This window comes from Poecilia formosa, unplaced genomic scaffold (assembly GCF_000485575.1).
Source record: "Poecilia formosa unplaced genomic scaffold, Poecilia_formosa-5.1.2 Scaffold118, whole genome shotgun sequence".
Classification (NCBI taxonomy): domain Eukaryota; kingdom Metazoa; phylum Chordata; class Actinopteri; order Cyprinodontiformes; family Poeciliidae; genus Poecilia; species Poecilia formosa.
This window is the reverse complement of record NW_006800057.1, coordinates 1,757,781-1,773,760: the sequence shown is the minus strand read 5'-3', so window position 1 is coordinate 1,773,760 and position 15,980 is coordinate 1,757,781. Positions and strand designations below refer to the sequence as shown.

The following is a 15,980-nucleotide window of genomic DNA, read 5'->3' as shown; positions in this document are numbered from 1 at the left end:
TAACAAAGTCTCACTGATCTGGAGAGGAGGGCAAAGGCAGTTCCACTCGAGAAGATATTTTGGGGTTGAGCAACTTTATAACCTTTCCAGCTGCAATGCAGCGCAACTTTATATGAGTCACTTTAGTCGGGGAAACGGTCATACGGACCACTTGGGATTGATCAAAGGGAGACAGTTGAAATAAGGGCCTCAAATATTTACAATTCTACAACTTTTTCACCCACAAATATTTTTTGGGAACTCTTATGATAGTCCAACACGTATTATATTCAAAGTGGCAAGTATGAGGTTTTTGTTTTCATTTTCCAACTAAAAACCTCTGACATGGTCGACCACCTGAAGTGACGATCCAGACAGGCAGATCATTGATCAGTCAAAAGGTTCATGGTATCTCTGCCGGAACTTCAAATATCCAAAACGCAGGTGGAAGAATCTGTTGACGGGATGCTCGTTGGGCATTCAGTGACTGGTTTGCAATCGAAAAGTGGTAAAAATAAATTCAGTTAAAAACTTAATGTAATGCTCAAATGCTCTCCATCCAATATGACTGAGCTGTTCTGCAAATATTTCAGTGCAAAACTGGTAAGAGGCATACGCCAAGAAACCTGTAGATGTAATTAGACTAAGGTGTTGACAGAGGAGAGCATTTTTGGGGGATTGGGGAGATGGTGAAAATAATCATTCATTTCCCTCCCAAATGTTGCATAATTTAATAATCCACTTTGGGATCATTTTAAAATCAAATCCTGCAACGTAAAAGTCCAATAAAATGCATTAGAATTTGTAGTTGCACTGTCAGTGTGATGTGTACATACGTCAATGATTTGTGTGCACATGCATGGTGGAAAACTAACGGGACAACTTTTCGTTGGTTAATGAGGCTTGTTTGTCAAGAAGCTACACACTGACTCCTTGGTTCAGGTTAAGATTTCCAGTCGGCGTGTTTCAGCCCATGAAGACCCTCAACTGAAGGATTCTGCTATTCAGAATGGAACTAATAAATGAAACCAGAGTCATGCCTAATCGTTTCATCTGCCCACAGGACTTGGGAGTGAGACCCCCGTTAAAGCCAGTAATCCCAGCGTCCTACAGAAGAGAGCGCAGAGGTAAGAAGAGAGGCAACAAGTTTTATAGAAGTTTGTTGAATTTCTTTTTTCTTTTTTTTTTTTTTTAAAGACACAATAGTTCTTGTGTAAACCAATAGAAAGCTAAACAGACGTGCCGACAGCTCTCTGGATTTATTTACTTAAGTGTTGCAATATTCTCCTAAACTTAAACAGTCGCTTTGGTAAATTCTAGTTTTGCTGGCGGCCAGCTGTGCATGAGCTTCTTTAGATGAAAGGTTGTAAATATCTTCAAAACATTAAGTTACCGAAATGTTCTCATGTTTTCTCAGTGGTTCCAAATGAATTCAGTGACGGTTTAGAGGGCCATCATTAGCTGTGTTTCTATTGCAACTGGTTGTAAAACTTGGTTGATGATCCGCTGATTTAGGAAAAACAAAAACGCAATTTTGCAATTGCAGTGTTTCTATCAAATAAAAAACGCAGTTAAAATCACACATAAGTTTGTTCATGTGTGAAGTCATTAAAAAAAGTATGTGCCACACCATTGTCGTCCTGTCACTTCCTGTCTTCTATGCCTTTTCCGTCAGTAGTAACATTAGTTTGACATGATTCATGTGTTATGAAAAGTGTTTCCATTGCAGCTTTGCAAAATAAACTAGCTGAAAGACCACCTTAACCCAGCAGCAAAAATGTTCAAAAAATGAGTTTCTTTTGAAAGTTCCATGTTTCCATTAAGCAAATTTATTTTTGTAATAAACATAATACAGTGTGATATTAATTCATGCAGCCAAGCTTTGTGGAGTGCCTCCTGGAGCTGTATGGAGCCCCTTTGGAGACACCAACCCAATCCTGAACATTGTGAACCATAGCGTAGATATAGGCAGAATTTCAGAATCATGTGTTGAGATTTTTTAATATGAAAACAAATGCTGGTTCCATATAAAATTATCTAGTTATATGCATTGTTCACAACCATTCTTGGTATAATAGATAAAACAACAAGATCTTTTCTTTTTTTCCCCTAATCTCTCATTGAACACGTCCAGCCAAGCCTGTTATAACTCTGCTGCATTTTTGTGGTTTTGTCTAATATTCTTAAATGACTTAATTTGTGTGTTTAAGTGACAAAAAATGGTTCCTTGTGTCAGTGTGAGGTTGAAGGTTTAATGATCAGGGTGTACAACTAAAATTGACTTGACTCTTCCTGGCCTTCGCAGGCCCACCGACGGGGTGGGAAAAAATGTCTCGCTCCTATTTCAGTAAGAGTTGATATTTTTCTCCTCAGTTTCCCGAAGGAATTTTCCTACGAGGAAAAAGACGATCCGCCCAAAAGCACCAGGGACATAGATGTTGGTCTCCCCGCCAGTCTCCCCAAAGGTAAAGAACGTTGGGTTATTTGATCCTATGAATCTTCACTGGAGGAGGGTAGGGCTGCACATGAAATAGTGCAGCTGAAAACGATGCCATTCACTTTTAAAGTGGAGGCTGTTTCTTAATCGTTTGTGCAAGTGTTGTTGTCTCGGCTGATGAGAAATTTTTTCATCAATCCCGTCAACAACTCAGCCACTTAAGAGTCTTAGTTAAATTTCAATAAGAGTCTTAAACAATAATACGAGATCTCAGTTTTAAAGCACTTACCTTTATATCCAAGTCACATAATATCTAAAACATGTAGACTTCAAGATCTCATGTCACAAGACTTTGTTATATCCAACTACTAAAGGAGCATGTCTTGTATTTTAGCTTTGAAAACAATATCTCATATTAATATTAGGTCAGGGGGGCAATTACATTTTCACATGGGGTCAGATTGGGTTGCTTGTAACTTTTTTTTTTGTCTCCAAATAGTTGTGATTTAAAACAGTTTTCTTGTATTTACTCAGGTGATCTTTGATCTTTTGAAACATAATTCTGATGACAAAGCAAAAACAATTCTCTTTTTTTCACAGGACTGTAAATGTTTCAGTATTCAAAAGCAACTTCATTTAAGATTCTCATTTCCTAAAATGAATGCTCTCTTCTTTTAAGTGTCTGAGTTAAGGAAACGTTTTGAAGGCATTACCACAAGTACAAGTGACTGGGAAATGAACAGGTAAGGTCATAAACCCACCACATCCAGGCTGCAAGAGTCTTTAAAAACGGTATGTTGAGTGACGACGTGTCTTGATGTTGACGGTTCTTTCCTTCCCATTACTATGAAGAAAGGAGCGCATCGCTCGAAGACTGGAGGGCATTGACGGGGAAGTTCATCAGTCCCTGCTGCCCAACTTGGTGGCCAATCGGCTTCTGGAAGAAGACACGCCACGTTACACCAGGGCGTCCGACCTCTGCGAGTCCCATGCTGGTGAGTATTATACAGATGAATTACTAACTATAAGAGTTTTAATGTACTCATTATGTGCTGTTCTGTGTGAAGTGACAGTCCAGCGGTACGGCATGGAAGGCTATGAGAACCCAGACCTGCCTGTGAAGTTTCCCGATCGAGAGTTAAGAGGTCAATTCAGGCCCGACACTCAGTCCTCCATGCACACTGAGCCAGTTCACAGTTCACTACCGACCACTGCTGCCCCAGAGCAGGAGTCCAAAGCTGCACGCATCGCCCGCTATAAGGCAGAGCGCCGCAGGCAACTGGCTGAACGCTACGGCATCTCCTTGGATCAAGATCTCGACCTGGATTATGCGTCACGCTACACTCGCACCCGGAAAGAATCCGACGGCTCAGAGAGGCGCAAAAGAGGAGAACTTTTAAGGGACGAAGGCAGGGATGCCACCCTGAGCGTCTACAGTGGCGTTGTGGTCAGTAGCCCGAAGGCAGGCAGCTATGCAACACCCCAGAGACACCCTGACCCGGTCTACGACGTGGCTCGCACCAGGGTGGACTCGTTCTCCGAGCGGGAGCGACTGATGAACCTGGAGAACCAGCGCCGAGCCGCTCCACCCGAGTCAACCTCTTCATACATGGACGTAATGTCATCGTTCTCTGCCAGGGTGCCTACTAAAGACCCTGTGGCATCGCTGCCACACAGCTCACCAAAGATGAGCAGGCATTCCTCACTTTCCTCACCCAAACATGCCTCATCTCCCGGTGATATGTTCATCGAGCAGCAGGCACACAGCATCCTCAGCAGGCAGGGGTGAGTACTCTTGATGTTCTTCAGGAAACTCCTTGTACGTTTCAGTAGGATAGGCTTCTTTAGTAGATAACAGCAAGAAATTTCTTCTCCTTTGTCCCTGACTGCACAGGGTTCAGTCAGAGCAATGGTGTAGCATTCTTAACTGGTTTTACTTGCTGTGACTACATGAACCAAATTTTTTTTATGCGTTTGTCATGTCAGGTCTGTCTATACTCTACCTATGCCTACATACTGGATGCAATGTATTTACATGTTACGGTTTTATTTCATTTAGAAAACATGTTTTGTTCTTTAGATTCCCAAATGAGCCACTTCTGGCTGAGTTGTTTGTTTCACAAGAGCGATTTCCATGGCTGTTGGGACGATGCCAGCCTCTGGTTTTGCATTCATCTGTTGCTCTGAAAGTTAATCTCTGCTTTTGGAACAGCACAAATGTCAACTTTACTGGCATAAATTCTTAAGTTGCGTTTAATTATTTCATGGGATGCTAAGTGAGTTGGGGCAAGGTCATTTTTAACAGTGTCAGCCAAATGGCCCGAGGTGCTCGAGGGACCAGAATGAACTTTTGCCTTGGATTCTCTTTTTGTTTAGAACTGACTTGCATTCTCAAAGTTTTCATGTCAGCCAGGGAATATCTCCTTAGCACTCGGAGATAATTGTTCTGCTTCCACAAAAATCTTAGAATTCAGCCAGTTTGGACTTACGTGCAGACTTAAGTGTTGAAGGAATTTGTGAGCACCTCTAAATGTTCCTGACGTCTTGTAAGAGCTCCCTGACCCAACCCAAACATTGACCAGCCCATAACCCTGCTATGTGCAGCTATGAACAAACCTATGAAGATGCATTGCTCTATTCTTCACACGACCGGGCAGTCTGTGCTCATCCGTCTGCGCTCATGTCCGCTTCACCCTCTCACTCTGTCCTCAGTGTCCCTCTCAGATTTCAAAACTTGGCTGGGAAGCTAGTTCCTATGGAGCAGGGGTGGGTGTTTGTTACAGGCTGGCTCAGCGCGACTCCACGGTCACACCTCTGACCCACAGCTGGGTTTGATCAAAACCAGCCCAGCATAAAGATACAGAAACAAAGAAGAAAACCTCTTCTCTGAGGATCCGTGGGAGTAACGGGTTGGGGGGAGAGACATTTCAGGATATGTTTGATTTGAACCTGAACCTCAAAAGTCCATTTTGACTTTTTGAAAGTAGCTTTTCAGTTTGGACAGAGGCAGGATTATGTAAAATACTACTTCTCAGTGAAACACTGGTGAAAAACATTAAAAGGGTTGGGGTAGGGTAGGAGTGACGTTGTGATGACTTCCTGAAGGTGGCGTTTCAGAAAGAGCAAGAGTTTTTCAGAGACAGAGGCCCAATTTTTAGACGTTAAATTATAAAGTCAAATTTCTTTTGATATATGTAGCATTTTTTATTACAGATCAAGGTAAGTTACATGACCATGTTATCAAATGATGCCATGTGGCTGTAAAACACATAATTAAAGGAGTTTTCCCACCTGTTAGTCCGGCAACATTTATTACAATTCCAGTTGCTGTGGTTCTCTTTCACACTGCGCTGTGTCCAACCAACCAAACCCTTTGAGCAACCTGTTCACCCCCATGCCTGTTGGGCTCCACAGCAAAATCCACTGAAGGAAACGACAGAGACCTCTAAAAAAAAACAAACTTTTAGCACAAGTTCCTTCTTCACAAAATATAAACACAAATGGAGTGGTTGTAGGATTTCTCTTTTGCCTTTGGCAAAAGACCACAAGCCCCTGGTGTGACAAAGATATGTATAATGGAAGCTCAGGTTATACACAGACATAAATATGTGACTGTACAATAATTCCTCACATGCTATTGATTCTAAACGGGATCGGATATTCATCTGATCTGAATTAGTCTTTCTGGTCTTAGTCCTAAGTTCCTCCAACTGAAGTCCATTTATCTTCAGCTGTGTGTGACGTTATTGTTTGTGACTTCGTTTAATCACAAGAAGGAAAATGATCTTTCTGTCTGTAGAAAATTATCATTTACATGAAAAGATTGTGAACATGGTGACCACAGCTCTTTACATAACAGATTGGGGGATTTCATTGTAGTTAAGGTCTCTTCTAAAACCACAGAAACGGTGAACTCTGTAACCAGGCAGAGGTTGTTTTTTTTGTTTGTTTTATTCTTCTTCTGGTGACCAGGTTCATTCCTACTGTGGTCAAGCTCAATGTGTGTGTAATGTGGTGGTGTGTAGACCGCTGCAGACTGTTTCCCCACATACCTGGTCACTCACTCGTGTTTCCCACTGGGTTTCCCACGGAGCAGTGCAGGAGCGACCCTTAGCTCTGATTGGTTCCTCCAGACTGATGCCGAGGGTGAAACCCACTCCCTCATCAACTGGCCTTCAAGGTACACACACACAGGCTGGTTGTGTGTCCCCCTCCCCTCATTGAGCTGGGCTAAACCCCAGACCCACCAACCTTCATGAGCAGCTGCTCTTAACCTGCTGGTCTTCCAGGGACCCAGGACCGTCATACCACTCACACAGTGTGGGCTCCATTTAATTTCACTAAATGGAAGAGAAATTCAGTCACCTGACATCATCATCTTCACCATCATAAGCCCATCGGACCATAACTCCATCTTCTTCATGCTTCATTTGCCTGTGTCTGGTTAATATTTACACAAAATATAACTGACTGATTTTTATTGTTACTTACCCTCTGCTCTTATATGTATTGTACAGTTTGTGTGCGTCCTACTGTATACAGTGCCTTGCAGAAGTATTTATATCCACTGGCTCTTTACATTTTAATCACTCTATAAGCTCAAGCTTTACTGTATTTTATAGTGAAAGACCAACACAAAGAAATGCATAGCGGTAATTAGGAAGTGGGAGGAAATGACTGCATAGTTTCCCCACCTACTTAAAAAATAAAAATCTATCTTCTTTTCAAAAGTCACTTAATTTGTAGAGGAGACATGTTAGGAATAAAGTTGGCAAAGTTTAACACATTTGAAAGCTTTAAAGTGGTGGTGGCAGCATCATGTGGTGAGGAATGGAAGAAAACCTCTTGGAGGCTTTAAGTTACTGGAGAATTGACCGTTGGTTCGCCTTCCTACAGTAAAGCACTAAACGTACAATCAGAGCTACAATAGAAAGGTTGAAATCTGTCATGTAGAATTGCAGTAAAACTCTCCAGTTGTTTGTACTGTGAAAAAAATGGAAAAGGGCAACGGCTCAGAATACTTTTGCAGGATGCTTTCTTATTCATATGTTAAAAATCTTGATTCACATCTATCGTCAACATTTTCTGACTGCAGTAGATTCTGTATTGTCCACCTTGCTGAGCCTCAACATGGTTTTTAAGTAGGGCCACACAGATTGCAGTTTCCTGGCCAATCACAGATCTTTAAAAAGACCTGCCGATTCTAATATTGGCCAATACAGATTTTACTTAATTTTTTATTTTTTGTCTGAAAAGTCATTGAAAATAGCAGCAAATTTACCCCACAAGTTGGCAGCAGTGAGGTGACGATTAACTCAACTGACCACCTAGTTTGTGGGTCAGTCAGTCAGTCCTCTCTCACAGCAAAGAAAAGTGGACATTGACTGATGCTGAAATCTGCCAAGAGCCAACCTCCCAAAATTAAGAAAATCTGTGCCAATTTATTGGTGTGTCCCTATTTTCAAGCCATTTACCCACTGTGGTTATGCTCTATACAGGATGAAACAAAGCACTTGTTACTGACTTTCTAGTATGTTGCTTACTTGCTTTATGAGATGCACAATAATGGAATGGGGATAATAGCAATGTATGTATTGATGAGCCTGACCTGGCAATGCAGGTTTTGGATTTTCAGCCAGGTTGACTTAATGTTTTTCCATTATGAGTTTGTATCTGCTGCCATTTTTCCACCAACGTTTCCCAAATGGTAACTAGCTCTTTGTTTCCCTGAAGAATCAAAGTTAGAGAGAGGCTTGCCAGAGAGGACGGGCACCAGAGAAATCCAGAGCCGGAAAAGTTCACTGACATCTCTGGATACCACAGACAGCTTCAGCACCGACCCCAGACTTCTGCTCCAAGCCGCTACCACGGAGAGCCAGCAGGCCCCCAGCAGACCTACTTCCAGGCCTATCACGATCCTCAAGGTCATTTTAGCAGATCTAGTCACAAAGGAGGAGAGGAACTTGGTGGTTACCCAAGTTACCTGTCTATGACCTCTGGTCCGACAATTGGAGCCGAGCAGGATCAAGAACAACGGACTGAACCTGATGAGACTGAGGAAGCAGAAGGGGTGAAAACAGAGGGTCTCCTGAGGAGCAGGAAAGCCGTCTTGCCTTCAGAGATCCGTCGTAGGGAGAGAAGTATGGAGGACCCACAGAGAGGAAGAAGTGAGGAGGAAAGGGGGATGTACAGCCTCAGCCAGGCTCGAGATGCTGCTCTAGAGGAGCATCCAAGATCTGGAGTAACGGCCAGAGCAGAGAAACCTGAGCACAGCGCCTCTCTGCACGCAACAGAGTGGAGACCTCGAGGGCAAGAAAATGTCATTTATGTTCACAAAGTACCGACAGCAACCCACATCCATCCCCATGTAATCCAAAGCACCCCCACCTCCAGGACTGCTGTCAACCACTTGGTGTCAGATGTTGGTTCAAGTCAAAGGAGCACTCAGCTGCAAGACTTCAGAGAAGTCCAGGAGTGCGACGGTGTTGGGACCAGAGAGAGTCAACAGGACCGTCGGGTGTCTGTGGCCAAGCTCAGAAACTCGTACATGGAGAGCACCACCACGCCTCCAAGCAGACACAGGAACGAGCTGTAGGTGGAAAAGCTGAATGTTACATCACCGCTGCTTACTGCCTGGCTGCTGCGGAAGCTTCTTAATTAACATCAGCTGGCCAGTAACACTAACAAGCTACTAAAATATGTGTGAAGTTGACATGAAAGCATATTTAGAGCTTGCAGAGTTACTAAACTCTTAAGTCCATACGCTAATCAGCTAACTAAGCTAACACTGGGCTTCGTGTAGAACGACTACGTCCTTTATCCCAACTGTGCCTGGTTCTACATCGGCCCAGTGCTTATGTATGCTTTCACTGCTAACTTTTCTGCATGGCATTACTTTTGTGCTGGACTTGAAATGGAGGTGTGTCTAAAGAGACACATTTGTGCCACCATATCGCTTTGCTCTCTATTAGGCTCTTTATTTGTTGACCCCTCTCCCTTTACGCTCCCTTCAGTGACATTGAGGATCCGAGTGAACACAGGGTCTACCAGGCACCCTGGAGAGGTGCTAGGGAAAGGGGGCACCAGCCTCTGCTCTATATCTGTCCTGGGGAGAGTCGAAAGACCTCAGAAAGGTTTAGGACTCAGCCTGTCACTTCTGCTGAACGGCAGGAAACTCATAGGTATTTCTTTACACTGGAGAATGCATGACTCAGAGGTTAGGAGACTAAATAAATGTTCATGACTGCATGTTAATCAAATTAAGATCGTTAGAAATGTTGTTTTTAATCCTGATCTGGTGAGTACTTCTGATTTTCTCATTTGCACTGCATCGTCAATTATTTAACGTTTGAATCCATAATGAGATTCTTGTCTTTGTTTTGGTTTCCGTCTGACCAATAGGAGTACCTTGATAATCGACCATAAACACTCTCGTTAATTTTGCCCCTCACTCTAACATTAGGAAACAAGGAAGCTTAATGACCAAATGTTCCTCTAATTGGATTTTGGCAGCGGTCTTGACGTGTGACCACAGCTCAGAAGCATGAATTGACCATTGTGAGAAATAAGAGCCAAGGATCACAGAAAAGCACAGACTTCCTTAAGGCTGTCTAATGCTCCTGCTCAGTCTGCTTTGCTGTTGCCTTGTTCTATTCATTTCTTCCCTGCAAACCAGAAGCAACTAACTTTCTTTGCGTCGTCTTTCACAATCAGTCACTACTCTTATTTTGTTGCAACTCAATAAGAAGCTTTTACTGATTTTCTCTTTTTTTGTCTTTACACTTTTGAAGGTCCTGTGTGAGCTCAGACTTTGCCTCCACAGAAGGTAAGTCATGTTTCTGTTTGATTCAAGAGAGATTTCTGAGTAGATCCTAAGTATCAGAACAAGCTAAGTTGATAGATTTTCAGTGTTTTCGAATATGTGCTTTCCAAGGACTTGGTGTATTCATGGGTGAGCTTTCACTCATGAAAAGTTTTCATTTGACTGTAGTTCACACAACAGTCGATGGTTGGCAGATGAAATGCAAAAGGTGGTACGCCACCAACAATCTTCCTATAAGCAATATCTTCTGACAACAGAACATGTTTTGGTAAAAGTAAATCAAATGATGTGCATTTAAGCAACTGAATAAGATGAATTGGTTTCTCTAAAGCTGTGGTCTTGTGTCCTGCTCTGTCTATGGGTTTAGCCTCTTCTTTCACAGACGCTAAACTTGAGCTTATAAAGCTTGAGCTTATAAAGCTTGAGCTTATAAAGTAACGTCTCAAGGACTGACAACAGAATTATCGATTTGCATCTCACCACCTACTATGGTCTCCATTAATTGTTTTTGCTTGGATGAGGTGGTTTTTTTTTTTGTTTTTTTTCAGCTGTATCAAAATTTCACAAAACTTTTTATCGCATCACACGAGTAATGTGATCAACAGAAAGTTACTACTAGCGGAAAAGATGAAGACAATGACAAAGTAGTGGGATGATGTGATTTTGATCGCATTTCTTATTTAATGGAAACACTGCAGTTACAAAATTGTGGGGGGTTTTGTAATTCGCGGAATATTGACAAAGTTTTGCGTACATTTGTAATGGAAATGCAGCCAGTGACAAGAGGGACGGTGCAGACTGGAGTTGAGGTTTTTCAGTGTTTCCAGCAAGATGCTGCACATCTTCTAAAAGTCTGTTAAGTGGCGTTTCTTCTGCTATTATTTCACATATTTTAAGGCAGTTAGGGCTATTTTAGTTTGCACATAGATTTTTATTTCATAAAAGGAAGGGAAACGCTTTAGAGTCGGGTTTCAGAGTCATTAACGGTGCTCACAGTAGCATAACACAGCAGCTACTCTGAGGGCAAAAGCAACTCATCTGGTTCTCATAAACACACTTTCAGCCAGGACACTTTTGTACGGACAAGAATTATGTGCAGCTGAGTCAATCAAAGGAAATAGTTGTTTGGTGATGTCATGTGTCTTGCACAACTTGTGTGTGTGTGTGTGTGTGTGCGTGCAGTAATGACACACACACCTGCAGATCTCGAGTCTTTTCTCCCCAGGCCTTAATGTTTAATGGTTTATCTTTGCTGCCAGCTATAAAATGACATCTTTTTCTGGAGACCTATACCTGGAATAAATGTAAAGATTATCCTATAGTAACACTAGTTTGATTATATTTTGCACATTCCATGTGACAAGGTTCAGGTCTGAACTTTAGGAGCTTCATAAATCGTCATACACACGAGAGAAATAGCTGACATCTGCTAGGCTTTATCCAACTCATGGAATTAATAAACAAACTTTTCCTGCCCCATGATTTTTACCTTGGATAATTGATCCCAGCACAGTGTTTTATTTTTTTTGTGTTTTTCTCAGCATCTGGGCTGAACAAACATGAAGATAAGTGTCCTGAAAGTATTTGAACTGCAGCTCAGGCATCTGATTTTTCATGCTGCTTTCATCAACAGTTGTTTTTCTGAAACAAAAACAAAGAACTTTACGATTTTTAAAGAAAACGTGTCGGTGATTTGAAAAGTGTAACTCGGCTCTCAAATGAAGTGCAACAGCAAATTCAGCCTCACTATTCAATATGCTGTAGGTGGCATATGAAAGTGATATTTTCACCTGCTTCCATGCACCACCATGTTTTAAGCACTACTTATATTGGTATTGATTTACAGTGCTCTCTTGTACAAAGGCCAAACACTGCATGCACCATTGCTTTCTCATTGCTTTAACATGCCTGAATGAATCTACTCAGAACATTCATGTGACCAATGTCAAAGGACTCGTAAAGTTCTTAACATTTTTATAGCTCATCACCGAAGAGGGATATCAGGAAGTATTTTAGAGGCAACAAATCTAGTTCTGCTGAACCAAATGATTAGTTTTATATTTTCTATCCAGTAAAGACAGATTTTCCAACCTTTATTCTTTGTGCTTCACTGTTTTGTGTAGCTGATGAAGAAAAGCTGGACGATCGAGCCAAACTGAGTGTGGCAGCGAAGCGTTCTCTCTTCAGGGTGAGTTGCAGCTCCTTCCTTAGTGCCCTTTGACCTGCTGGTTACTTTAAATTACATCCTGTTTTCAAATGCAGAACTCGCAGACATGTGCTATTAATAAAAGACACAAATATCAGCTCCATCTGATGTTGGATCTTGACTGTTTCCATGTATGGGATGAATTGAGACACAGTAGTGCATAAATAAGTGGAAAAACAAGTATGCATTTATTTTTACTCTTAATTTAAAAGTACGGTTTGGTTGGTTTGCATACTCTTTCCAGTTTTTATGGATTAAGCAGTTCTCTGTTACATGTCCAAAGTTGTGGACATTGTTTTAGAACCTTACCTTGGTTTAAACTACGGATGCACCAATCTACCTCTTTTTTTTTTTGTTTGTTTGTTTTTGTTTTTTTTGTTTAACTTCCAATGCAGATATGAGTTTTGGTATTGATCTATACCAATATGATACAGAAAATTCTAAACGTACTGTAAGATTAAAAAATATAGCATGTTGCTCAGAGCATAGAATGAGACTGAATAGATCCACTTTTATGGATCGGGCACATTGTCACCAATACCCGATCTCAAATCTTTTTTTCAATATTGGGATAATACAAATATTACTATTGGAACACTGTGTCACCAGGCTAAATAAACTAATTTGGGCCCCATATTATATGTTTAAGTAAAATAAATGAAAACTGAGTTTTCTGCCACTTCACATTATAGATTCTACTTTGTGTTGATCTGTCTCATAACATCCAAATAAAACGCATTAAAGTTGTTGGTGGTTATGGGTCGGTGTGCTTGCTAATTAAATAATAAGTTCTTACTCTGATTTCTACTCTTGCTGATAGAATAGATTTCTTCCCTCCACAACATTGTCTTCAACATTTGAGATGATCCTACACAGCTTATTGTATTTATTTATGATAATCTCCTCTGTTTTTTTTCTTTTCCAGGAACTGGAGAAGAGCATTGATGGAGGAATTCCCAAACCGCGCTCCAGGAATGCAGCAGTGGACAGAAGACTGAGGCGGACACAGGACCGATCGAGGACTCAGCCGGTCACCACAGAGGAAGTAGTCATAGCTGCTACGTGAGTTCTGAGTCTGATGCTGAAACGCCTCACACAGAACGAATCCCGTTAAACTAAATCCAGCCGATCAAAAGCTGGAACAACATGAGTCCATCAACATCAGTCTGAGGACAAACAGCCATGCTGTCAGACTGCAGGTTGGCTCTATGCTATTAATAAATCATGTTTGAGTTCAACTAAAACCAACTTAATGTAACAGTTTGTCATTCAAGCTAATTAACATCCATGTTGAAGATTTCATTTTCTTTTGACTCTCATTATTTTCAGATGACATTTTTTAGTATTCACACCCGTTGGCCCTTTTCCCCTTTATAAGCACAAACTAATATGATTTATTGACATTTTTTGTGATAGGCCAACACAGTCGTTCCTAAACGTGACGTGAAAGGAAAATACCTCAGTGTTCATCTTTTGGGTTACGTCTCTACAAGCTTTCCACATCTAGACACTAAAATATCTGCAAAATATCCAAAGTTCAGTCAGATTTGAAACAGAAGATCTATGAAAACTAATTCTGGGTTCTTCCCAGATTCTCTAAACAACTTGGATCTGGACTTTGACTAGACCATTTCAACACATGATTATGTTTTAATCTTAATCAGTCGTGTCCAAATTATAGCTGAAAATACAGATGGGCCACATTTTCTTGTTTTTAATTAAAAAAGCAGAAATATTTATAAGCAAGAGAGTAAGATACACACAATACCTTTAATTTAGCTTTAACTATGTTCTAATCTCTGTTGGCTTTCCCATGAAATTCCAAAGAAATGTATTAAAATTTGTGTTTATAATGTGAAAAAATGTAGAATGTTGAACTTTTTCACACTTAGAAGTCACTGTAGTTCAATCATATTTGAATAATACTTGCGTCATTTTGTATTTTCTCTACCACGTGTGTGTGTGCTGCCCCTGACCTAGTGCCCCCTCTCAGACTGACCCGTCTTCTCTAGTGTGTGCTGATAGCTACACCCTAGTTGGCAGCAATGCCCTCCCCTCTTACAGGTACACAAACGTGTGTGTGTGTGTATGTGTGTGTGCACGAGCATGAGAGACTGAGTCATCCTTAAATGTCTCTGACTGTGCCTGGCTCACCACATCATAACAACCTTCTCACATCTGGATGGCTCCATGCAGAATGCTCTCTATATTTAAGCTTTGATGCTCTCCTGTGTTATGAGGGGAAATTGCATGATTACGTTATAAATTGTACTTTGTCTGGCGTATAAAACTCACTATGCTTGTGCAACAAACATGCAAACTTGATTTGCGTTTGAACAGACCTGTAACATAATGCAGCATGCTGCTTACCTGCTCATCTTCACATTGTCCTCCCCTCAGCCTGCAGGCATCCCTACAGCAGAGCTCCGCAGCCCGGCACCAAGCGCCGGCCTCTCATGAGGCCCAGGGCTCAAAGCAGGCGTCTGCGATGGAAGGAAGAGTCGAGACGGCGGGTCGACACCCCGAGGAGCCGGACGTCTGCACCCTCAGCCTGGCGGAGAAGATGGCGCTGTTCAACCGACTCGCTCAGCCGGTGAGCAGAGTCACCCGAACCCGAGGAGACAGCCGCCAGCGCCGAGCCAACGCTCGCTACCAGACGCAGCCCATCACCGTGGGAGATATGGAGCAGGTGGGGAGGTCTCTCTAGTCACTCTGTTTGACTTTATACACCAAAATCTAGGTGTATCATTTGAGTTAAGACATGTTTAAAGTTGACACAAAATTTTAAAATATGTATTTGTGTTATTGGAAGACATTATTTACAGTTGCCAAGAGGTCTTAAAAGAGGCAAACCTAAAAAACTTACTTTTAGCATTAATTTGTGCAATCATGGAAAGGATGTCTGTTTCAGACATTTCCTTTGTTTTGTCTGCTCTTTAAACTTTGGGTGAGATTTTCAAAGTACCTTCAAAAGTGAGGATTTCTAACTGCTTTAGGATTTACAGATTTTGAAATTGCATTACATATGAAGAAGCGTAGGGCTGCAGGCCACTTCTGGCGGCTGATATACAGCCGCTAACTGAGCCAAAGTTTTATGAGGTGCAGGAGCAGCCGAGGAGATTTAAATTTCAGACGTGTTGCTCTGAGTGTGTGACAGCAGTTGCTGTAAAACAAGGTTTTACTATTTCAAAGCAATGATTTACAGAATTGACATTTAAACCTGTTAGCATCTTATGTTAGCTCTTAGCATGGTTAGCATTGTAAAACTGCCTAATCTTGGTGTATTCTCTGGAGACTTGATGCTAAGAACAGTCAACTTTTAAATCAGTGATCTGCTGACCATTTTTAGCTCTGGCACTGCCGATACACATTTGACTAGAGTCAAATCTGTATTTGACTCTAGTCAAATACAGAAAAATTGATTCATTCAAAATACTTTTTTACCTACTTTCTGGAAAAATAATAATACAAGGTACTTTGATCACTTTGGACAATTCAAATTTCCTTTAAGACAAATCTTGGGGAAACTCTTCTTA

The 15,980-nt window shown here is 41.4% G+C and overlaps 1 protein-coding gene across 14 annotated transcripts in view; it reads left to right on the top strand.

The window, feature by feature from the left end:
* The window catches only part of svila (supervillin a), a 46,329-nt gene that overhangs the window by 5,539 nt on the left and 24,810 nt on the right, over window positions 1-15,980 (top strand). For 8 of the 14 annotated variants that reach the window (XM_016675653.1, XM_016675652.1, XM_016675655.1 and 5 more), the window contains exons 2-14: window positions 1,043-1,106; window positions 2,353-2,444; window positions 3,096-3,159; window positions 3,269-3,411; window positions 3,484-4,201; window positions 6,513-6,596; window positions 8,150-9,007; window positions 9,430-9,597; window positions 10,207-10,241; window positions 12,362-12,426; window positions 13,370-13,506; window positions 14,425-14,508; window positions 14,845-15,133. In XM_016675653.1, coding sequence (XP_016531139.1) covers window positions 1,043-1,106; window positions 2,353-2,444; window positions 3,096-3,159; window positions 3,269-3,411; window positions 3,484-4,201; window positions 6,513-6,596; window positions 8,150-9,007; window positions 9,430-9,597; window positions 10,207-10,241; window positions 12,362-12,426; window positions 13,370-13,506; window positions 14,425-14,508; window positions 14,845-15,133 — 2,801 coding nt within the window. The remainder of the gene's footprint in view (window positions 1-1,042; window positions 1,107-2,352; window positions 2,445-3,095; window positions 3,160-3,268; window positions 3,412-3,483; window positions 4,202-6,512; window positions 6,597-8,149; window positions 9,008-9,429; window positions 9,598-10,206; window positions 10,242-12,361; window positions 12,427-13,369; window positions 13,507-14,424; window positions 14,509-14,844; window positions 15,134-15,980) is intronic. The other 6 variants (XM_016675660.1, XM_016675659.1, XM_016675661.1 and 3 more) reach the window with 6 other exon arrangements.